The 25067-nt window shown below is 30.1% G+C and overlaps 1 protein-coding gene across 2 annotated transcripts; it reads right to left on the reverse strand.

Moving 5' to 3' along the window:
* Positions 1-24697, reverse strand: LOC127735264 (DNA mismatch repair protein Msh3-like). 2 transcript variants are annotated; one of them, XM_052245381.1, is made up of 21 exons: positions 24449-24697; positions 22891-23418; positions 22257-22373; positions 21623-21740; positions 15056-15177; positions 14014-14180; positions 13401-13507; positions 13034-13148; positions 12136-12330; positions 11214-11349; positions 10739-10926; positions 10112-10280; positions 8820-8884; positions 8370-8486; positions 6955-7062; positions 6326-6440; positions 5234-5391; positions 4066-4252; positions 3249-3372; positions 1399-1567; positions 1-109 (listed from the first exon to the last, which is right to left on the reverse strand). In XM_052245381.1, the coding sequence occupies exons 1-21, from the start codon at positions 24614-24616 to the stop codon at positions 19-21; spliced, it is 3264 nt and encodes a 1087-aa protein (XP_052101341.1). In that variant the 5' UTR covers positions 24617-24697; the 3' UTR covers positions 1-18. The 2 variants fall into 2 exon arrangements, with proteins under 2 accessions (XP_052101341.1, XP_052101340.1); XM_052245380.1 differs by having other exon boundaries at positions 24425-24697.
* Positions 24698-25067: the final 370 nt, after the last annotated feature.

A 25067-nucleotide genomic window follows, 5' to 3' on the forward strand; every position in this document is an offset into this window, starting at 1 on the left:
TTTGAATCTAAAAATTGTTTATTGCATAACAGAAGAATTTTGTAAAGTCTGATATAAAATTGTGGTGTTTTCAGTAAGGTAGATGTTCCTGAATTCTTCTTCTCTCTCTCTAAAAAAAGAAAATATTGCAGTTATTTTCCATTGTTTTTCAACATGATATAGCAGGTTGTCATTAAAAAGGACAACAAATAAAAATTAAGTGAAGAAATTTATCCTGACCCAGCCGAAGACAAATATCAAAGATATATGATAAGACAGCATATAACTTGTTTTGAGCTTGCTTTAAGTCTTTGATGTTCCTTGATATTTTATTAATTCATTTTATTTAGATTGTATCTCTGTATTTGTCATTTTAAATGTTGTAACTAAAAACACTCAGATTATTGAGTACTGAGAAAATTAGTTTGATCATGTCACTTTGTTAATGTGACTGTCCCAAATCAGAAATCTAGACTTTGGGTGTCTGCCATTAACCGGTATTAGTATATTTTTGTCATTCAAATAAATTTGGTGTTTACAACAGATCTTTTGTATTCTAAGATAAATTAACTCACTGCTCGTCTAGACTCAAGGAAATTTAGTGCTTAACATATGTACACACTTTTGTATTGTACAAGACCATGTTGACCTAAAGATATCTTTTTTGTTTTTGTGTTTTTAGGTTACTGTCTTATCGTCAAATATACTACTATTAAAAACACCAAAAGTGACCAATGGTTTAATGATTCAAATGTAACATTACTGAATACAATTACTCCTTGTCAAAAATCTTATACATTGTACTTAACATATTTTTGGTTAATTTACATATTTCTAAACTTGCCTGCCTATTCATTTGACAGTTGTTGTTTAATTTTATGAAAAATGCATGAATGTTAAAATAAGGAGATGTGATAGGATTGCCAATGAGACAACTATCCATCAGTTCAAATGATGAAGATATTCATATATTCTTTAAAAACAACATGTTTAACCCCACCGTCTTTCTGTGCCTGTCCCAAGTCAGGAGCCTGTAGTTCAGTTGTCGTTGGTTCATGTCTGTCATATTTGTTTTTCGTAAATTGTGTTGTTATAAATTAGGCGATTAGTTTTCTCAATTGAATTGTTTCATATTTTTCATGTCTGGGCCTTTTATAGCTAGCCGACCATACAATATGGGTTTTTCTCATTGTTGAAGGCTGTACGGTTGCCTATAATTGCTTACATCCACTTCATTTGAACTTTGGTGGATAGTTGTCTCATTGACAATCATACCACATCTCCTTATTTTTATTTTAATGGCAAACCATTTATGCAATTTAATAAATCCATATGCATGTTGTTAAAGTATATGTTACAATGAACTTGAGAACTGGTGATTAGGATCTCAACATTTTGTTGTAATAAGGCCAGTATTACCTCTTCGTAACAAGCAAGTTATGAAACTCCTGAGATTTTTTAGCTGCAGTATTTAAAATGTCCTGAGGTATTGATGCCAGTCTTGCCACATTTAATCCATAACTTTTCCCAGCACAGCCACTGACAAGCTGGTACAAAAATGTCACTGCATTGGAGCTGTCCTCGTCACCTTTAAAGAACACAAAGCATATTGACTTGTTATATAAACTAACAATAAATTGGTAAGAATTACATTTAAATAGTCATCTGTTTGTCATCCTAAACTTTAATAAAGATCTTCTCCTCTGAAACCACTAAACAGATTCGAACAAAATTGTGTGTAAATGTTTCATGGTATGTCTAGTTTAAAAATTGTATCTGAGATTTTAAATTGTCATCAAAAATGACCATTTTTGTCGCTAAAAAAAAACACAAAGGTGTATCACTACAGTTTTTGGATTATATTTCAAAATCTTAATCATTAAGAGCAAAACTGATATGGAAACTGATCTATCTACTTTTTCTAAATAAGAAAAAACTCATTTTGTAATTATTATCCCTGAATGGACAATTTTTAGCAAATTTCTACAGTCTTTGGCTTTTATCTTGAAAACTATAACAGAGAGAGAAAAACAAATGGTAAAAATGTCCAGCAAGACAAGATCAAATAAATCTTCAGTTATTGTATATTATTCAATAATGTTTTTTAGCCTTTTTTTGCATTTTTGTTGAAAACTATATAAGAGAAACTGTTTCAGCAAAATAAATCACAAATGTTAGATCTACTCATAAGTAGAAATTAGCAAAATAGTCTGGCAACTACTTATAGGAACTATTGCCGTCAATGACAATTTTTATCAAACTTTTTGCACTTTTGGTGAAAAACTAAAGTAGATAGAGACAAACTGTTAACAACAATTAAAGTGATCAACAAGATGAAATCAAGTAGTCAGTTGACTCTTTAAGGATGTTTTCTTATATTGTGTATAACTTCTTGTCAAGATATTCAGAATCCTCTGGTTTTATCCATGTAGTGCCATTTAAAAAAAATTGGCTGGCTTATCCCTACTTTTCTTTTCATAGTTTTATTACATATAGTTTAAAAAGCCATTCATTTGTGAAAATTAAAAAAAATCATTGTTATTTTTCCTAGGTTTTTAAAGACAAAAGGTGCCAATGTTAAATGTTTGAAAAATTTAGCGAGAATCATTTCCCTCCAAATTTTTATTGTCTTATATCTCAAAAAAAAAGGACACAGAACTTTCATGTTTTTCTGATTTTTTAGTTCCATTATTTATATACTATCAATTTATAACAGTCTTTTAAAATAAATGTTATGCTGAAACAGAGCAAGCCATCATCCTTAATGGATTTATTGCCCTTAAATTAATATTTTTGATAAATTTAGTGTTTTGACATATTATCTTAAAAACTATAACAGATAGACTGAAACTTTGAAAAGCAAAATTGATCAGCAACCCAAATAATTCAGTTTGATTCAAATAATCAATTTACTCCCTACAGGAGTTGTTGCCCCTTAATCACAATTTTAACAATTTTTTTTTTTACTTTTTGATGTTATTCTTAAAAACTGTAATGGATAGACAAAAAACTATGTTCACAAAAAATTATCAGCAAAATTAGATTTTGGCCTACACTGTTTCCATTCCACACAAATATTCTTGTTGCACTGTATCAGTTTTAAGTAAAAAAAAAAAAAAAAAAAAAAACAACAGGTAAGCGATTCATGCTCATTGTAACCTCTTCTTTTCTTATTCTCAACTCTACAGAAATTGGCACCCATGACTAAACATATTTTCACAGAAGACTTATTCCACCAATGTGGTGTCGTATAATACACAAAAACTCACCTATTTTACCTGAGTCTTCATTGACCATAAATGACATGTGATGATTCTGCACTATATTTGGATACGTCTGTTCTAGTTCTGATAATACTGGGTAATGCGTTACAAATAACGTCAGACATTTAACCTACAATATATCTATATATATATATATATATATATATATATATATATATATATATATATATATATATAAGTGCCTATAAATAGCAGCACATGACATACAAATCTATGGGAGTGTGGATTAATCAGTACAGAGCATCGTCCTTTTTATCCTGTAATATTGGCCAATGGACGTTGCTAACTTCAACTACCAATTTTGTAAAAATCTTGAACTTCATCCAAATTATGTATTATTTTAAAGGCAGCTAAATTCAAGTGCAACATATACATTGAGCTGCAAAAGTTTCTTATCATCTACATCCGATTTCACCTGGATAGATGCACGCTTGATAAAGCTAGTTAGTCTAGCGAAATATTGCGTTTAATTTCATCATTTTGTAAATATTTTAAACATTCTTATATTTACATACTAAATAGTGTGTTAAAATTACATTGTTAGGCAATCTATATATATATATATATATATACGTAATTTATTCCATTCATTAAGTCAAGTTTAGAATGAATATGGTGGCGATGTAGTTAATTTCTCTCACTGAATTCTCCCAGTGAATTTCATCTTACAAAAGTATGCAAAAGATCTTTTACATATTTTATTCTAATATGTTTGATGATAACTGATGTTTATTACACAATTTATCAGAATCTATTGCAGGAAGAAAACGCAACAACAGTTCTTATTGTACTAAGAAAATACCTGTTTTATAAAATAATCCAAAGAAGCATAAGCTATTGCTACACCGTCATGTGTACTGGTACCCCTGCCCAATTCATCCAGTATAACCAAAGATCTTGGTGTAGCTTTTAACATTATGTCAGAGGCTTCCTGTAACTCTACCATAAATGTACTTCTGCCTTTGTAAATCTCATCTGAAGCTCCCATCCTGTGGTTAATATACGATACTAATATTTCTAGTAGATTTTTATCATTTTTATTTCAAACATTTTCATAATTATATATAAAAAAAAGGATGAATGCACACAATACTTTTCACCAGAGTAAATATATTTTAATCGCTTAGCTGTGTTAATAATTTTGGTGATTGTTCATTCTTCTAAAATAAGGTAAAATGTTTTTCAATTCTCATTTCTTGTTTCTTAATAATAGTACCTGGTTTGTGTGAAAGTATATTTCTTCCTCTCTTGGATGAGTTTGATTTTTTGATTTTTTTCAAAAACACATTGATACAAATATAAAATTAAGAAGAATTAGAAAACTGTTTCATTTTGTATATTATCCAGTCTGGTGCAATCAATTAGTTAAGAATCATGGATATCAGATCATTGTTTTAGCAGATATAGAGGATTCTTTAATATCCATTGGAAACGAATTTTAATGGAATTTTCCTACCCTTTGTATACTGAAAACGTATTTTGGGGTTCAGCCCTTTATAGCCAACTTTCTATTGATTTATTTTCACTTACTTTTGTAATTTTGTTGATGTATTATAATAGAGAATATACAAGTTGGACATATTCACAACGATTTTATATTAATAGAAATAAGATGTGGTATGATTGCCAATGAGACAACTCTCCACCGGAGACCTGTGTTGCCTTCAACAATGAGCAAAACCCATACTGCATAGTAGGCCCTGAAAGGGCCACTTCCATGATTTTTCTTCTTGCCAAAATCGCACAAATAAACAGCTCATAAAAATTAGTCTACAGTACACAAAACTTCAAAGTTTTAACCCAGTTTTATTAACTTTTGATGAAAGTGACCAATCTTCCAAAATTTTTCTTTGTGATATCTTGTAGATATCATCCTTAATATGACATCTGCTGACTACTAAGATCCATAGGTATTACAGCTACTTGTTTCATAATTTATGTAGTATCTATCAATCTATGTGATATCTTACCTGGTGTAAATAGCATCCACAATTCCCATTTCTGCTGATTCAGCAGGAACATAAGATCCAATCTGTGTAAGGATAGAAATCAGAGCTACTTGTTTTATATAAGAACTCTTCCCTCCCATATTTGGTCCTGTGATTATCATAACCTTAGTCTCATTTGTCTGAAAATAAAAATTAAACTGATAGCATGAATATCTTAAATCTATTTATCAGACATGGACAAAAACAAAATATATCTGTAAAGCTAAATCCTGGCCATAAATACTGTAAACCAACATATTTTTGTTGATACTTTATTTTGCATTTAGCCCATTCTAACTTACTTCACGGCTAATTATATTAGGGATTTTCTAATTTTTATATAACAATAGATTAAAGTTTTACCGTACATATTCCCAATGATTTATTATCATGTTATTTTTCTACTCAAGAAAGTCAGGAAAAATAAATTGCTCATGAAAATAAGTTGGTTTACAGTTGCATGCATGCAGGTTTACAGATGATTTTCATTTCTGAATTACACAGTTCACAAATCAAGTTAAAATATACTAGGTCACTGATCACCATATCATGTCAGGTTTTCTTTCAGTCAAACACTGATGCCAATACGGTTTGAGCCTTGACTCCTCATGACTAGAGTAGCTAAATCTAACAAATTTTTATAGTATGTCACTGTTCAAAGGTAACCGGTTTACTTTGAGTTTTTTTTCCCACTAATAGCCAATAATCAATAAAACAATCAAAACCTTCATTCAATAAATCACTACTTCAGACCATTTTGGACAGGTTTAAACAGCCTTTTTTCAAATTTCAAAGTTTGAAAGGCAATTTTTTCTATAAATATTTGAAATGTTTCACATAAAATACTGACTTTTTACTTATTTGTAGGTAAGTTTATCTAGTTTATGTTTTCATTTTGAGTGGTTTTTATTTTTTTTAATAATCTTTTCTGCTTTCACAAATGACTGGTAATGAAGTTTACACATCAAATTAATCATTAAAGACAGTAAGGTAAAGAAAACCTGCATACTGTTTTGTCTTTTTTAGATTTAAAAAAAACTTAATTGAGTACACACAAAATGTTGATATACCTACAGATATATTGGTATTATTTGGAACAAACTGTTGACTTCCTTGTAAAATCTGTTGTATTACTGGATGTTGTCCTTGTTCAATGTTTATACAAACTTCATTCTCCTTTATTTTCGGCCTACAATTTACAGAATTCTTACTATAGAAAAATTGCATGTTGAAAAGTTCTAAGATAAAAGCAAGACTTTTCATGATTATGTGTTCTCCCCAAAAGCTTCCTATTAAACAAAGAACTTTGAAATACTATCTTCTTTCTAGAAATTATAGTATTACATCTGTAACACAATCTTCAAGAAATTCATTTCAAATAGCATTACTATCAATGAATATAGAATCACATTACCATGGTGTTAATAGACTCTGCATGGATAAAAAACCCTGTGACGTTCATGTCTTAAAAAATTTGATTTTCATACATCTTCTGAAAGCATATGCTTGTAACAATATATGATCCTATCATGCTCCTATCCAATTGCTTACTTTTAGCTAAAACACAGCATATTCCTTTAAACAATATTTACCTTAAACTTTAACCAGGAAAAATTGTTAAAACTTTTATCAAGTTTGTAGATTAGTATTTAAATAAATTCACAATGATTTGCAACAAGCCATAACAAATTTGCCTAACATACCTACAATATCCATGTAACCTAGCCACTAAGGATAGGGAAAATAAACAGTCTAATGTAGCTATGTGATGAACTGCTTTCCTGTACTTCTGGTAATCATCCTCAAACCACCTGGAAAATAATAATTTGGTAATCAGCCCTATAATGATAAAACTTGAGAAAAGATTTCAAATGAAAAAGTCTACCAATGAAAAAAATTTGGCTTAATATATCCGGTACTTTGGTAATACATGTACTATCATTCAGTTGTGTTTTTCAAATTATTCTTCTCCTTGCAGTTCTTTTCCATAAAATCAAAATAGTAGTAATTAGTCAGATTTCTCCATGGTCATTCTGGGTACTTTTCCTAACAATGATCCCAAGGTTATTTTATCAGGAGAAACGTTCATGCTACAGTTCTGATAAACATTTGAAAACATAGAATTTCTTCTTTCTGCATGTAGATTCCACTAATTCTATAGGAAGCAGCTTTTTTAACACATTGTTAGATCACTATTTTCTGTGAAATTACCAAAAGGGATATTCAAACTCATAATTAAAGTAGGCATGATTTAAAATAAGAATGAAATAAATTGAGAAAGCAGATGATTGGTGAATACTTATTCTGTTAAAGTCAAATAAATAAAGAGTAGTAGAAGACTAGTCTAAGTGATAAATTGCAGAGAAAGTAAGGGGATGTAACTCTAAAGCTGTATCTTATTACAATACCTATTGATAAATCATCTCAAGTGCCTAAATGTATTTCCAAACATTAGCTGTTACCGGTAGTCACATTTTGATTTTATGTTTTTTTATTAGTAACTACGTATCAATAAGTATCACTACATTTTAAATAAAGCAAAATTTCCACAATGTAGCTGCTACAGATCTACAAAATTCAAGGGTTAAAATTGACTGTCATGTTGAAGTTGATATAAATAGTAGGCAGAAGACACCACATGGATTCCTGTAAATTCAGAAATTGCTTCAAGGTTTTTATTATTGCAAATAATGTTACTGGGTGATAATTGCAATAATAAGAACTTGCATTCTGATATCTGATACATATATCTGTATGCAGATTTACCTGAAATCACAATAATAAATCTGGCACTTTTGTAATTTCTTCAAAAATGGCAATAATAAATGCAAGCAATAATTTCTGAATTAACAGTAACTAATTTGCTACAGTTAACATGGTTCAAATGAACTTAATCATAAATCAGGCTGTTAATTTTCTCATTTTAATTGTTTAACATTTGTCATGTCAGGGCCTTTTATAGCTTACTATACAGTATGGTTTTTGCTCCTTGTTAAAGGCTGTACAGTGACCTATAGTTGCCAAATTTTATGTAAACTGGTCTGTTGGAAAGTTGTCTCATTGGCAATCATACCACATATTCTTATTTTTATATAAATATGCCTAAGAAAAACTTTACCCTAGGAACTGTAACCAAGCTTCATCACAGTCTTTCTTCAACTGTTCTCTTAGTTGATTTAGTTTCTTGTAAGTTGCTTGTATAAATGGAGGATGAAATCTACTAACTGCCTTTGTACTGCCAAGAAAAAAAAGTAACATTTTCACCTAAAAGACCATGCAAGACTCCATAGGTAATTATAGCCATTCAATATCCCCTAATAGTAATGCAGTATACTTCCTACATGCCTAATATATTACAATTTTCAAGAATAAATTACTTTTTCACAATTTAGAACATCCCTAAAAAGAGTTACAAAGTTATGGCTTCAAGTAATGAAAAAGTGACATTTAAACATAATAAAAATTTATGTAAAATCCCTGCATTTCCATAGATTTAGACTTGTGTATAAAGAAAGGTAACTACACTTAATATTTGAATTACAGAGAAAAATTACTTAAGACAAATTACCTGCTTATCTTCAGCCAATCAGTGGGTACAACATGTGACACTTTGTTTTTCACTTCAATTAAGTACTATAAAATAAATAAGTAAAAAAAATAATCAGTGTCTAATTTTCAAATACTTTAACATATCAAAATCAAATCTAAACAGTACATAGCTATATTTTGATGTTTGGCTTTTTTTCTTCAATAATTGTAGATTTATAAAATATGTGCAACTACAACTTAAATGCAAAAATTTGACATGCTGAAAATTGAGAACTTTTGATAAGGGGGGGGGGGGGGGGGGGGGGGGGGGGGCGGGGGGCGCTGACTAACCTAAGGGGGGGCACGCTCCAGTCATGCTTCAGTGATAACCTATTAAATCGAACAAATTTTTCCCACAAAAGGGGGGCCCCCTGGATCTGCCTATGGAGTTTGAATGTCCCTTTGGTATCTTTCAGATCTCTTTTTTTTAGATAGAATAGCTTGTCCCTTTAGGTGCAGTAGTTCAAATTAATTGAAACAAGCATTCTGAGAGTATCGCATGGCAAAACATAGTCCCCTACCAGTTAAAAATTCATTGTACTGGAACAATATGCTAACTTGATCTATAACTTGTCATGGCGTAAACTATATAACAAATATCAAGTCAATATCTTCAAGCATGACGTAAAAAAGTGTGGAAAACTTACTATTTAAGTGAATTTTCTAAGTCCAAGGACCATAGCTCTGCACAAAATTATCAGAACGGAAAGTCAAACTTGATCTGTAACTTGTCATGATAAAACAATATACCAATTATCAAATCAATATCTTCAAGCATGACGAAAAAAAGTGTGGAAAACTAATTATTTGAGTGAATTTTCTAAGTCCAAGGACCATAACTCTGCACAAAATCATCAGACCGGAACAAAATTTATATTTGGTCTGTAACTTGTCATGATAAAACTATATACCAATTATCAAATCAATATCTTCAAGCATGACGGAAAAAAGTGCGGAAAACTGATTTGCCGGACTGACGGAAGGACAGACAGACAGACAGACTGACAGAGTACAAACCTAAAGTCCCCTTTGACTTCGTCGGTAGGGGACTAATAATGAAAAATTACAGACCAATTGAATTTTTAAGTAAAAGGTCCTCCTTAAGAAAGTCAACATTCCTATATAAAAATGTTAAAGCATCAGTGTAAAGCTTTTGTAATTAAATACTGAAAAGATCTTTCCTAGGAAAGACAGGTCCCTGACCTCAGACCCCCCCTGAAGGTGTTGTTGTTTTTAAGAGGTGAACCTTATAGCCAGGTTGTTAATACTTACTTCAGTACCTAATACAGTAGTGTAATCTAAAGCAGGCTGTTTCAATATCAACCTGACAGTTCGTCTGTGATCTAACATTTCCTTCTCCACATCCTTTATCTCTTTTTTTCTCATCTGTACAGTAGGAAACAGACTTTCATCAGAGAACAGATTAGTTTTCTCTTTATCCCTGTGCAATAAATTAAACTGTTTTCAAAAGATAGCAAGTATTTTTATAGCATCAGAATTTAAACGTAATTAAGTACATGTACATGAAAGGCTAAGATTTGAATATTTATTTGCATCATTTTCATTGAGATGAAACATTTCTGATAAAGTCAGACAACATTTAGCATTTCATAAGCAGAAAAAAAACCTATCAAAACGAACCACACATTTCTGACATTTCCCTTATGCTATGTCAACAACAACCTTATTCTATTCATAACGGCATTTGACTGGGTTTTTATTGTCGAGTTATAATGAAGCTATCATAAAATAAATATGAATAATTAAGAAGTCCAATTAATCAAGTACAATTGTCATAATCAATACTAAGAGACATCAAAATATATAAACTCAGTGGTAAATAATTTTAGTATTCTAATTCCTTTCATCTGATTAAAGTAAAGATAATTTGATACAAACCTGACATTATTTTCATGTAAATTATTTAACAAAGATTTAACATCTTCCAATAACTGTGGAATATCGTTGAGTATATCAGTGAGTATTTCTGATGATAGTGTTCCATCTAACTGTTTAGTTATTAACTGGACATCTTCACTCCATTTAAGTAGAGACTTACATACGAAGAAAAATTCAAGTACACTACACTGAAATATGGAAAAATAAATATAAATGAAAATTTGTTGTCTTTATTAGGATATTACAGTAAAAAGACATGCATTTTACTTTTATTCATGTTAAATAAAGCTGTTAATCTAGGCCACATAAAATTTATTTTTCTTTGCCATTAATTTCTTATAGATCAAATCTTCAATATAAACTGTTGATGCAGAGATATGTCTCTCTACTATGTACTTTTGAAAGTACATGCATTTATAAATTCAAATGTTGAAACTTAAATAGTGAAATCTTATACATGCTTAATTAAATGTACCTTTTTGAAATATACTGAACTGATTCCTTTTTCTAAGTCAGGTGTCTGTGCCAATGAACTTCTGAGGTGAGCAAGAACCTGTGTATTTTTGCCCTGTAGTAATTCATTTATTGCTTCCTGTCTATCTAAAATATGTCTGAAATGAAAAAAAATCTGATATAATTAATTGAGAAAATATTTTGATCGCCTTTAAAAATATATCAATCCAATAGTATAGTTTTATTGCATCAATATTGGTGAATATTGTCTGGGATAGATTTTTACATTGCAACAGCTTGCAAGTGCAATACATATTTTACGAGGGATAATATTCACCAAAATTCATTCAATAATCCTTTTATTGTATAGCAAAGCTTGAAAAACTATTTTAAACATATTTTTGTCGCTGATGAAGATGATAATTTTAAGGCTATATTTGAACTAGTGCAATATTAAACAATTTTCTATGCTAACTTTTTGTTACTCTCTGTGGGAAATATTATGTTATAACACAATAAAATTGTATGCTTAGTTTCCACAGTCATACATGTAAAAATCTGTTGCATTATCATATCATTGGAATGAAATAAATTTATTCAATCTTAAGCCTCCTACACTATTTTTATTGGAATATTTAATAAAGGGCGATGAACACTCAAATTGTCAACTCAATGTTAAATGAAATATATGTCAGGTGCAGATGTTCATGTACATGTAATTAATTCTGTATTATTCATAAATAAAATTAAAAGATTGACAAATTTTACTATAAATGCAATTTCAGGGGCCAAATATGACTTTAATCATACCTCCACCTTTGTCCCCTAGAATAGTTAAATGCACATAAAGTTAAATTTAGATTCTGGAAAATTTTGGAATAGAAAGCATTGAGAATATACTTCTATAAACATTATTTGCCTTAGCTCAGTATTATGTTACTCACTTTGCTGAAAGCAAGGGTTTTTTCAACCATGATTTTAACATTCTACCACCAAATCTAGTAACAGTCTGGTTAAGGGCCCAAAATAATGATCCTTTCTCTTTTCCATCAGTAAGATTTTGAAACACTTCTAAATTCCTGAGTACACTAGTTTGTAGCTGCATGTAGAGGGATTTTGTAGAAAACTGACAAAAATTCCTGAAAAATAAATAAAATCAATCTACCTTGAAAACAAGAGTACCCTTGCCTTCTTTTATCAATATGAAGAGAATAAAATATAATTTTAAATGATAAAAATAGGACTCCAATCTCTTTTAACTATCGGTAAGTGAAGTCTATACAAATCAATCTAAATGGATCAGATACATTCAAGTGTAGAAAAAAACAAAGTTTAACAGAATATTTAACAGAATATTTAATAATAAAAATATATGATATCAAGAAAAGTTGAAAAAATGAAACTATTCTGTGAAGATGAGGGATAAAATATTCTTTATTTTCTATAACAATAGATTTGCTGCTGGAAACATACAATCATGCCTATGGAAGGATAAATGACTAGGAATTATTTGTATTATAGTTTTGAAAATATGAAAATCTATATTTTGCACTATACATTAAAATAACTTTCCTTCAGAAATATAATTTGCTGCCATTTTAAAGAAAATATTCCCAAAATGATCATGTCAATAGAATAAAACTATTTATTTTTTTAAAGTTCCAATCCAAACATAAAAAGAAGACAATTATTCAATACCTTTTAAAAACTGGGTGGTACTACAATGTTCTCATTTCATTAAAGTAGTTAGATCAATTTTTCCCATTAAGTTATTGAATATTTTTTAAAAGTTTATTTCTGACTTAATATCTTAGCTGAAAATACAATATGTAGACAATATACCCAGTAAGTTTCAGAATCTGGCTTAGTCCAAAATCTTTGAGGTACACCAAAACACCTGACAAACAGCTTATAACTGGTTTTGGTAAATTTATTATCTCCTGAATTCTACCAGCACCTACATTAAAGATTGAATGAAATAATATATAACGTTACATTGTAGCAGTTAATATTATTGCAGTTTTCTTTTTAAAGGTTTTTGGCTGTAAATATTCTACATGTTTATCATTGTAATCACACAGTATAAATTTATATGGTAGGTTTTTCCTCAAAACAATTAATGTGAATTTAATGCTACTCAATGATTTATAACTCGCTGTCTACAATTTTTAAAGTTTATACGTGATATCATAAAATATAGGTAACATACATTTAGCATCAGACTTGTAGAAATCTGATACTGTCTGAAATGCTTGATCATATTCAAAATGTTCCTCTGATTGTCTTTCTAATCTTATTCTATCATCCTCTGATGTACTGCAAATAAAGATTGAGAAAGCTTTCAGTATATTGAAATAAGGCAATACGTTTATACTTGGATGTATAAAGTAACTGGCCTTTTTATAGCATATCCAGTATCAACAATAGAAGTCTACATCTACCTTTCAGTAGATAACAGCCAAGATTATAATAAGATGTTATATGAAAATAGTCAAATTTAATACATGTAGCTTATTTTTCAATTGTAAAGGAAATCATAGATCTTTACTAGTTCACATGCATTGTACTACATAAAGAATAGAGATCTTAACTACACATGGATAAGTTTAGCTTTTAAATTAAATAAAATCTGTTGCTTTAACTGTAAAAATCAAACAAATACATGTCAATCAATCGATTATCAAAATTTTCTTTCATAGATATATATTGCCTTATACCAGCTACCTGAAACAATATGAAGTTATTATTTTACAATATTAATGAAATATTAAGTACATCTACTGAATGTCCACTAAAATGTTAACATTATCTGGTACTATTACCTTATATCTATGATTCCTTTGATTATTTTCTCAGTTTTTGAAGACAGGTTACAAGGTATTAGTATTTCCGCTGGCTGTATGTGGGTTATCCTGGTTTCCAGTTCACTTCTTGTATCATCATCATTGAAAAAATCATAAATAATGTCACCAGTTGAAGGTTGGACAGCCTAAGAAAATAAAAATATAACTTTTTTTTAATTTTTTTCTCAATTTTAATAACTGACACAATAATAATAATAATAATAATAAAAGTAAAATACAAATAAATAGAAAAATTCCTATAAAACCTGTTGGATGTATAAGGTTGTTTTTTTTTTATTATGAAAATGAACAGAAGATTCCAAAACCGATGTTTTTATTTTGAATTTCATGTAACAATACTAACTATGTATCTGTTATTGCTTGACTGGTCATTCAAGGTAAAATATCCAAAAGCGGGAGATTCTATACTCCTGCGCGGGAGGGGACTGGCTAGCGGGAGATTTCTGGAATTTCGTCTTTTGAGTGGGAGTCTCCCACTCAAAACGGGAGGGTTGGCAGGTATGCATTTTTCGATAGTATAAGGACCAAAACTCCCGAACAGTTAAGTGAAAATCCTCAATATCGAACTTGACCTCCATTTTGTCATTAGTATCAACATATTAAAATTTGAAAATCATTGGTTGAATGGTTCATAAGTAATTGCATGGCCGTACTACACCAATCTAATAACTGGATTTTTCCTTCCGAAAAAAACATTTATCTATAAAAGGAATATACAGTCTACCAAAAAGATTAATTCCAGATTAAAATGAAAGAGATTTCAAGAAGTAAAAAGTAAAATAACAAAAATATCGAACTCCAAGAAAAATTCAAATCGGAAAGTCCCTAATCATGCTAATAAAACGACAAAATCAAAAGCTCAAACACATCATACAAATTGAAAACAACTGTCTCATTCCTGACTTGGTACAAGCATTTCCTTATGTAGAAAATGGTGGATTAAACCAGGTTTTATAGCTAGCTAAAAGAAATTTGAAATATATCTGAACCAACAACATACCAGAATTCCAATAGATGTTTGTTTAGTTTTATCTGGTGGTGTTTCATACACACACAACAGAAATGACGTCTGCTCCTCAACAGTAGCCTCTCCAGTTATTTCCCCTGAGATAGGATTTACATCTGAAAAAAATTTATGAAAGCAGATGTGCAAAAATTTAGGAATTAACATCTGTCAACAATATTCTCATAAACTACTGTAAATTGGGAAATTTTTGCGGTTTTCTCTCGAAAAGCATGTGTTTTATTTTGGTGTGTGTAATTTTAGTGCTTCGTCAAATTGATATGTTTTAATTTTGGAACAACAGTAGTGAGCAAGCTTATTCATATTTGCCTTTATTTACCCGTTTATTGACAAAATATCATTGAATTTCTCAAACTAAAAACACGACAAAGTTAACTTAATGAAGGAATCGGATACGGATGCAATTGCAAATAGTTCCGTATATCGTGGTTCGAAGCTGAAAGAAAAATATAAAATAAAATCTTAAACATTAAAAACACTTTTTAAAAAGATTATTTATTTTTTTTAAATATCATATGAAATAAATTTTAATCATCTCTATTGCAGTACATGTTAATCTATTGACGATTAAGGATTTAAATTCTAATCCTTATGCCTCTGGCAGTACATGTTAATTAATTGGAGATAAAGGATTACAAAGAGTTTTGATATTCTAATTACCAATAACGGTGTTTAATCAGCAATAACCTGGCATATTTATGACATGTGTGAATAAAAATGCATGTTATGTTTTCTTTAAAATTTCAGAAAATTGACAATTAAGTAAAAATTATCTTGTGTTGTTGTCAAATTATACCAGGTATTTATTTACAGATTTGGCTATGTGTAGAATTGTAGGAAATATACGGAAGATATAATAACATAAAATATTATCCCCAACAATTAACATTACGATATGAATTTTTAGTGTTTGCTTTATTTTCGTGTGTTTAATTTTGGCACTTTCATTGGAGGCACCAAATAAACCAAAATAAAACTACAACCAAAATAACCCAATTTATGGTATATGAAGATATGAATTATGTCCCCTTGAAATATGGAACGGAAATTTTTTGCTCTGACGAATTTCGTTGAAAATGTTGTTTTAAGTTACATCTTATTAGCTGATTTTTGGAGATGAAGTTTTTTTAGGAATGCAGATGCGTGAGTGTTACCGACGAATTTTTTGAAGGGAAATTTAACTTTTGCACAATTATTGATTATTTATTTCCGAAACGGGGTTAAAGCTATATACACAACACAACCTAAACATCACTCACACTAAATTTTCCGATAGTTGATTACAAAACAAAGGAGAAGTCTCGATCGAGCAGACAAAGTTGGACTTTGGACCTCAAGTGTATGACATGTAAATTAGAAATGATGTTGTTTGTTAGCCTTTGAACTTAGAATTTGCCTGAAGTATAAACATGTCGCTGAAAGAAACGGCAGCACTTCTCGCCGAGAGTTGGAAAATTGTCAATCAATCAAAAGAAGATGATTTGTATGTGCTCTTAAACATGATCCTACAAGTCGTTACGACCATGGATAATAGGATGCAAAAAATAGAGAAAGGTGTAAATAAAATTGATGAATTAAAAACTATTATCACATCTATAGTATCGAGAATAGGGGATTTGGAAAAAACTGTTCATGACATAAAATTAAAGAATTCTGAGATGGAAAGTAGTATTGAGGGCATCAGCAATGTATTTGACGAAGTTAATAACATAAATAAAGAATACAAAGCCAAACTACAAAACATTTCCACAAAATTTAATCAACTAGAAAACGCAACAAAAACTGAAATCGGCAAACTTAGGGTAGAAAATGAAAAGATAGAAAAACTTAAATCAAACATCCTAGACCTTCAGTGCAGATCCATGAAAAACAATTTAATTTTTTCTGGATTAGCTTACAATAAGAATGAAAATTGTGAAGCAAAACTAAGAAATTTCATCTATGAGGAGTTGCAAATTGAACAACATATAGAATTTGGTAACGTCCATAGATTTGGGAAAATTGGGTGGAATAGAGCCAAACCAATTGTGGCGCGTTTTATTTACCAACGCGACCTAGAATGCGTTCTCCAAAACGCATTTCGCCTCAAGGGAAAGCCTTTTGGTATCAATGAACAATTCCCAGCAGAAATTGAAGCTCGCCGAAGGAAACTCTATCCTGTTATGAAACAGGCGAAGCGAGAAGGTAATCAGGTGTCATTGGTACGGGACAAACTATTTATTGACGGAGAACAATTCCTATTCACAGAACAAACTAATACCAGTAAAGATGATCAGCACAGAGGGCATCAGAATGGAGGGTTTAGAGACGTAATGATGACCCCAGCAAATACTAACGGTCGACCTTACAAACGACAAAGATCTGGGTCAAGCCCAAGTAGTGAATCAACTCACCTATAGGAATGCCACGGAGAGCATAACCAAAATTTAACAGATGTAAATTTGAACTGTAATGATTCTTTAAAAACTTCCAGAAATGTTCATATTAGAAGTGATATCAATATTTTGTGTCTAAATTGTTGTGGTGTTAAAAAAAAGATTGAACTACCCTGAATTTCAGTCATTGTTAAATAATAACGATATAATTTGTTTAGTTGAAACAAAAACTGACGATATAGATATTATTGATTTACCAGGTTATGAATTCAAAATGAAAAATAGAAAGAAAGTATCAAGAAATAGGTCAGGGGGATAACTTTAGGATACAAATTAGAACTAGCAAATAAAATAAAAGTGTTAACAACTGACAGTCAGTTTGTTCTTTGGTTCAAAGTTTCGTTAGATTTACTTAGTATTGACGATGATATAGTTTTTGGCATAGTATATATTCCTCCGGAATACACAAATTACTCATCTCAAGATGCTTACAGTCAGTTAGAAAATGAATACATTATTTTTTCTAATACTTATAAATATGTGTCATTACTAGGAGATTTTAACGGACGAACAGCAGATGACGACGATTTTATTATTATACATAATGATAAACATACAAATAATCTAACAGATTTTATAGAAAATAAAGTGTATATGCTTGATGAATTTAATATTCCAAAGAAAAGAAACTCTTTGGACAGGGTAAAAAAATGGATACGGGAAACTATTGTTAGATTTATGCAAAGGAACCAATTTATTTATTGTAAATGGTCGAATTGGTGATGATAGACAGTATGGTAAATTAACATGTAGAAATAGCAGTATTGTAGATTATTGTATTAGTAGTGCTGAGTTGTTACAATATTTTACTAATTTTCATGTACTTGAATTTTCTACTTTATATTCTGATGTTCATTCCCCATTAGAGATAACTTTGGCGAGCACTCAACAAGATGTTGAAAAAAATCAGTGTTTAAATGCTGGAACAGATACATGTAACCGTCCAGAAAATATCAAAAAGTGGGATAATGATAAAACTTTGGATTTTCAAAATGGGATAGATGTGGAAGGGGTCTATGCTCTAATTGAAGAAATTGATAAAGTTGAAGCAAATATGAGTAAATGAACTAAACATGATTGTAAATAACATGTGTGACTTATTTTTGGACTCTGCCAAGGCAACATTTGGGGTTACTAGAACTAGAGGTTCGAAGAAATCTAAAAACAAGCCAGTAAAATTAGATAAAGAATGGTTTGACAGTGACTGTAAATTTGCTCGCCAAAATTATCGCAAGCTCAAAAGAAAATCTAAGAACAATAGATCAGAACAAAACTGCCAAATTAAGAAATCTTCGGAGAAATTATATAAAAAGACTTTAGATAAAGCAATTACTGCACATAGAAAAAAAATGGCTAAAAAAATAAACATATTGAGATCCAATAATTCAAAAGAGTATTGGAAATTATTAAGCAGTAGAAAAAAAAGAGACCAACCCGACATCCCCATTACTAAATTGTTCGATTTTTTCAAAAACTTGAACGCCGCCCCAGATGATGAAGAAAATACAAATATTCCAACATTAACAGGCTTAATGAAAATTTAAACAAGATAATTTCAAAAGACGAAATTCTTAAGGGCATAAAAAACCTTAAGAATGATAAAGCATTTGGGGATGATCATATAATAAATGAATATATCAAGTTGACATCTGGCTTATTCATTGATTAATATGAAAAATTATTTAACGTTAAATTTCGCACTGGTATTATTCCTGATAGTTGGTTAATTGGTTATATTAAGCCTGTTTATAAAAATAAAGGTAGCAAGTTGGACCCCAAAAATTTTAGACCTATTACCATTTTGAGTTGTATGGGGAAACTTTTTACCGCAATTTTATGCGAGCGACTAAATCTTTTCTCTGAAGAATTTGTGATTTTAAACGAAAACCAATGTGGTTTTAGAAAGGGTTATTCAACAATTGATAATTTATTTGTAATTCATTCATTGTTTGAAATTTTAAAATTTAAGAAGAAAAAATTATTTTGTGCATTTGTCGACTTTGAAAAAGCGTTTGACACGATTTGGCGAGACGCACTGTGGTATAAAATGCTTTTGAATAATATGAATGGATGTATGTATAATGTTATTGTAAATATGTATCAAGGTACTAAGTCATGTATTTCATATAACAATTCCATGTCTGATTTTTTCCCATGTAATAACGGGGTTAGACAAGGCGAAAATTTATCGCCTTTTCTTTTTTCTCTATTTTTGAATGATCTTGATTCATTTTTGCAAACCTGTAATATAGAGGGCCTAAAATCAGTCTCAACAGAGCTTGAAGAAAAACTTGACATATTTTTAAAACTTTTTATTATTCTGTATGCTGATGATACTGTGTTGATGGCCGAATCCGCAACTGAACTCCAAAAACTATTAGATTGTTTTCTAGATTACACAGATGTATGGAGGCTAAAAGTAAATGTTGATAAAACAAAGGTCGTGGTTTTTTCAAGGAGACGACCATCATGTAATTTTCAATTTTTCTTTAATGAAAAAAAACTGGATATCGTTGATGAATTTAACTATTTGGGCATAATTCTAACAAGAACAGGTAATTTTAATAAAATGAAGCAATTTAATGTAGAAAAGGCTACTAAGGCTCTTTGCGATGATTTAAGACTAGGTCGTCTACATAATCTTTCTATATGTAGTCAGTTGGACTTATTTGATAAAATGGTGAAACCAATATTACTGTACGGTTGTGAAGTATGGGGTATTGGAAATAATGACATAATTGAAAGGGTACAACTAAAATTTTTTAAATTGTTATTAGGTCTGAAAACATCAACACCCTCTTACATGATTTATGGGGAGCTTGGAAGATATCCTATAGACTTGGACATAAAAACTAGATTGATCTCATTTTGGGGGAAATTAAATTCTGGTAAAGAGACAAAACTATCATATACTTTATATAAATTGTGTTATCACATGTCTATTAATGACAATGTGCATTTTTCATGGTTAAACAGAGTAAAGACTATTTTAAATGAATGTGGTATCCCCAATGTGTGGGAAACGCAATCTTTTATGAATTGTAAATGGTTAGTTTCATTCATCAAGCTCAGACTTAAAGATCAGTTTGTACAAGTCTGGCATTCTTTGCTTGAAAACTCACCAAAAGCACTTAATTATAAACTTTTTAAAGATTTTTTTGGAAAAGAAGATTATTTTGAAATTCTTGGGAACAAACTGTCTATTGATTTTTGTAGGTTTAGGACCACAAATCACAAGCTCCCTATTGAACAGGGTAGATGGAATAATATAGTTAGAAATAATAGACTGTGTCTTCTATGTAGTAAAAATGACATTGGTGATGAATTTCATTACATATTAGAATGCAAATACTTTAAAGAAAACAGGAAACATTGTATGTCACATTATTATTTTTAAAATGCAAATACTGTTAAATACAAGCAGATTATGTCTTCAAAACACAAATCAGAACTGATTAAACTTTGTAAATTTATATAGATTATCAACACAGGTATATGTGCTCCTGGCTAAAATGTACTTCATATATTTTCTTAGCAATTGTTTTGTTTGTTCTGTCTTATTGTAAATATTGTACATAAATGTCTTCTCTAAACCTATGTATATGGTTTATTGAGAATAAAGATATATATAAATGCATTCTGAAAACATTTCAAATTAATCAACCATAAACACCTTTAAGTATGCATTGTTTCTTTTTTTTTTTTCTTTTCACACAATTCTCTTCAACCTCATACTTTATTTGGTCTTTTTAACTTTTTTTGAATCGAGCGTCACTGATGAGTCTTTTGAAGACGAAACCTGCGTCTGGCGCAAATACAAAATTTCAATCCTGGCATCTATGATGAGTTTATTATGAACAAGCTGGGAGTATATCCTGTTATATCAAAGTTAGTCTAATTATGTTAATCTTTTGTTCTGATGTTTGCTTAACATTTCTTGTCATTTGGAAAAGCATAAAATATCTTCATTTTGCATTATAACGTCAGAGAAGCTTTCTTATTTTCTATGATGACATAATTGAAAAGTTTGACATCACAGTAGAAAATTGAGCTTCATTCATAGTGAAAAGCATTAGAAAACAGATATAAAAAAAATAATTGTATCCACCTTCTCCAATCAATGTAGACTTGGTATACAATGACTGTAGTTGTCTGGTAAATGGAGCACTTTTGTTGTCACCTGCTGCTTTCAAAGCTGCTGTCTCCATTTGTTTTACAACACCAACCTGTAATAATAAGTTATTCTGTAACCATATACTAAATGTTAATATCTATCAACTTAAACAAGTGTAATTTCAGTCTATAGTCATTTTTAAAACAATTTTTTCATTCTGATATGCGAATTTAGTTGTAAGCATAACATAAATTCAGAAATAAATGCGTGCATTTATTATTGTGAATTTTTTACCTCTAACAAAACTGTGAAATCTAGTTAATGGGACTGCAAAAAATGTTTCTTCTCATAGCTAAAATTATGAATGTGAGTTTTCACTATGGCAAACCTGATACTGTCGTTTTTTGTATTTATAAAAACATCTCAATGATTTCTGAATTTAAAATATAAACAAATCTCTTAACTACCAATCATTAAATTCCGACCAAAATCAACTTCAGTAGTAGGTCGACATACAGTAACCCATATACCACATTATTTGTTTTTTATTTGAAGTCAATTTGGATTTTAGTCGGAGCACTTAACATACACTACCATCTACAAAAATGTATATGGCAATTTGTCATACCTTATATCCTGCAGAAACCAGTCTTCTAACATGAACAAACAATCTATGTGTTGGAATGGATGCTGTCATAAAATTATGATCCAGATGACAAAATATCTTCAGTACTTTTGCTGCTACCTGCACAAAGAGATATTGGAATGTTATATATGGATATCCACTTTAATATATATCATGTAAAAATGGTATTCATTACATGGATATTGGAGCAAGAATGTTTCTTCTTGTCTCAAAGCTATATTTCTCTTTTACTGTCATAAAATAATCTCATAAAAGAAAAACACTAAGAATCAATTCCAACCAAGTAAGGTTCAAATTGGTCAAATGGTTTCAGCGAAGGATCTTATTTCCAATTTAAAATCAATTATTTAAAATCTATGCATGGTTAAATATGACATCAAATGTCAACAAACAGTGATACGTGTAGAATAGAAATATAAAAAAAAGTCCCCATATATAAGTATACAAGATATATAAAAAGACAAACAATGTAAGGTTGTATATTACTACATAAACAAAACTAGCCACCTAAATTTTTGGGGTTAATGTGTGTATTGAATGGTCAAATATATATATCTATAATCTTGTTAGTAAACATTGTTTTTTGCTAATCTACTAGGTAAGATTAATTTCAAACCTCTGCATCTTCTCCAAAGAATCTGTACTTGTAACCACATTCAACAAGTAGTAAAGCATCAGGGTACTTATTTTTAATATCAACATATTGTTGCTCCAGTGGTGTATATTTAGTTTTTGTCTGTTTATTGATTGGTGACTTCCCTTTACTAGGGGTTGACGATTGAGATGTATGGCTAAACACTGATAGACGATCATCTTTGATTATCACATCTTCATCACTGTCAGAATCACTATGATTATTCTTGGTTTTAGCTGCATTGTTAGCTGTGTTTAAATTTCCTTTCTTAAATTGTTTGATGCTAATCTCTGTTTTCTCTCTGTCTAAATCTGGTTCAAATTGTTTTAGTTTCAATTTTGTTGATTCATTTAAGATAACTTTAGACGAGCATTCTGGTTGTTGTCCATCATTTGGAGCTATATTTCCATTAGTTCTACCAGCTGATACATCTAAACATTTCTTTTTAGATGAATCACCTTCAGAAACATTTTCTTCTCTAGGTCTTTTCTTTTGACTGAATGAAGGAATCTAAAACAAAATTTCTGCTCATCAATTTTTATAACTAACTACAGTTGTAGATTCCAACAGGCTATGATTGAAAAGGGATTGCTGCTTAGTTAAATGTTATAATTAAGGGTTATTAATGGAAAAGAGTTGGAAATAGGTCTTTCAAAACTTGACATGTTACGATGTACAATGTACATGTACTGTCACTATTTTGTTGACTTTTAAAGAATATCATAATATATGTACCACATATGGCTATATTATGCTCTATTGTTAGCAAAGTTTCATTCTATTTTACTGCATTGATGACGTTTCAATGAATATGATTGAAATATCAACAGATTTTTACAGGTAATTTAAGCAGCTGTTAGTTCCACTGCATGTTATTATATCATATTTTTATAACTCTTTCACATGCTGGAGAACCTAAGAATTGTAGAAGAAATGTGGAAGATACCAAACGGCTATCAAACTTGTCACAATGACATTGCCACAACAACAACGAATTACAGCTATCAGTTACAATATAGAGCATTTATATTTTTATGTTATTCATTATGATTTTCATAACATAGAACAATAATACCAAATTTCAGCTTTGTAAATATCAATTAGCAGTAATCATACATAATTAACATCTAATAATTAATCATCAAATCACAAATAACAAATAACAAAGATATTTCATTTAAAAATTCCTCGAATTTTTATTCATTAAAATATATATATTTTGATATATACCTTTAAACACATCTAATAATCCAACAGGTATTTCAATAAATATAGGGTGCGAACGGACCAAGGGGGCAAACATGTGGGGTGCAAACGGACCAAGGGGCAAACATGTGGGGTGCGAACGTACAGGGTGGGAACATGTAGTAGGAGCGAATGGACCTGATACCTAATTATTTGGACTAACTTATTATAATAATGTACTGTTATTGTATAACTGTAAAATTTGTAATTTCCCTAGAATTTGCACTTGTCAATCATAACCTATTTGAGAGCATAGAAACAAATGTATAACCTTTCTTGGAGCCGTAGATTTTACCGGAGAATCATCTATATTTATCACTTGGACCTCAGGCTCATAACTTTTCGATGTCTTAGTATTGTTGTCGGTTGTATTTGACGAAAAGAATTTGGAAATTGTTGCCTGTCTGCTTTCGTCTACTTTTGATTTAAGCTTTGTCAGATTTATACTTTTTCGTTTTGACATGACAGTGTCAGAAATAATCAGAAGTTCATATTTATTATTTTGCAGCACTTGCAAATTTTCCTGGAAGTTACAAGGTGTGTGTAACAGTGATCAAACTCCGTAACGATTTTGTAAATATTTCCGGAAATTATAAATAGTTTTAGCATTGTCAGACTTGTATTTGTTTCGCTCACCTAGTGAACAAAATCGCTATTTGCCAATGAGGACTTTTAAGCACATACTATAGTTATTCTCTGTGTTGCTAATAATTTATGTAATCTACAGAATAGAATAGAATAGAATATCTTTTATTTCCATAAGAGGTAACCCTCAAGGGGCAAAGTGCATATACATGATAATACATATATGACAATAAAGTTACAATTACAAATACAATAAAGAAGAACAGCAAAACAGTATACTAAAGTTAGACAATTATAAATATTGCTAACAGTGTCACAGTGTTACATAA

Source organism: Mytilus californianus, unplaced genomic scaffold, assembly GCF_021869535.1.
Source record: "Mytilus californianus isolate M0D057914Y unplaced genomic scaffold, xbMytCali1.0.p SCAF_3, whole genome shotgun sequence".
NCBI lineage: Eukaryota > Metazoa > Mollusca > Bivalvia > Mytilida > Mytilidae > Mytilus > Mytilus californianus.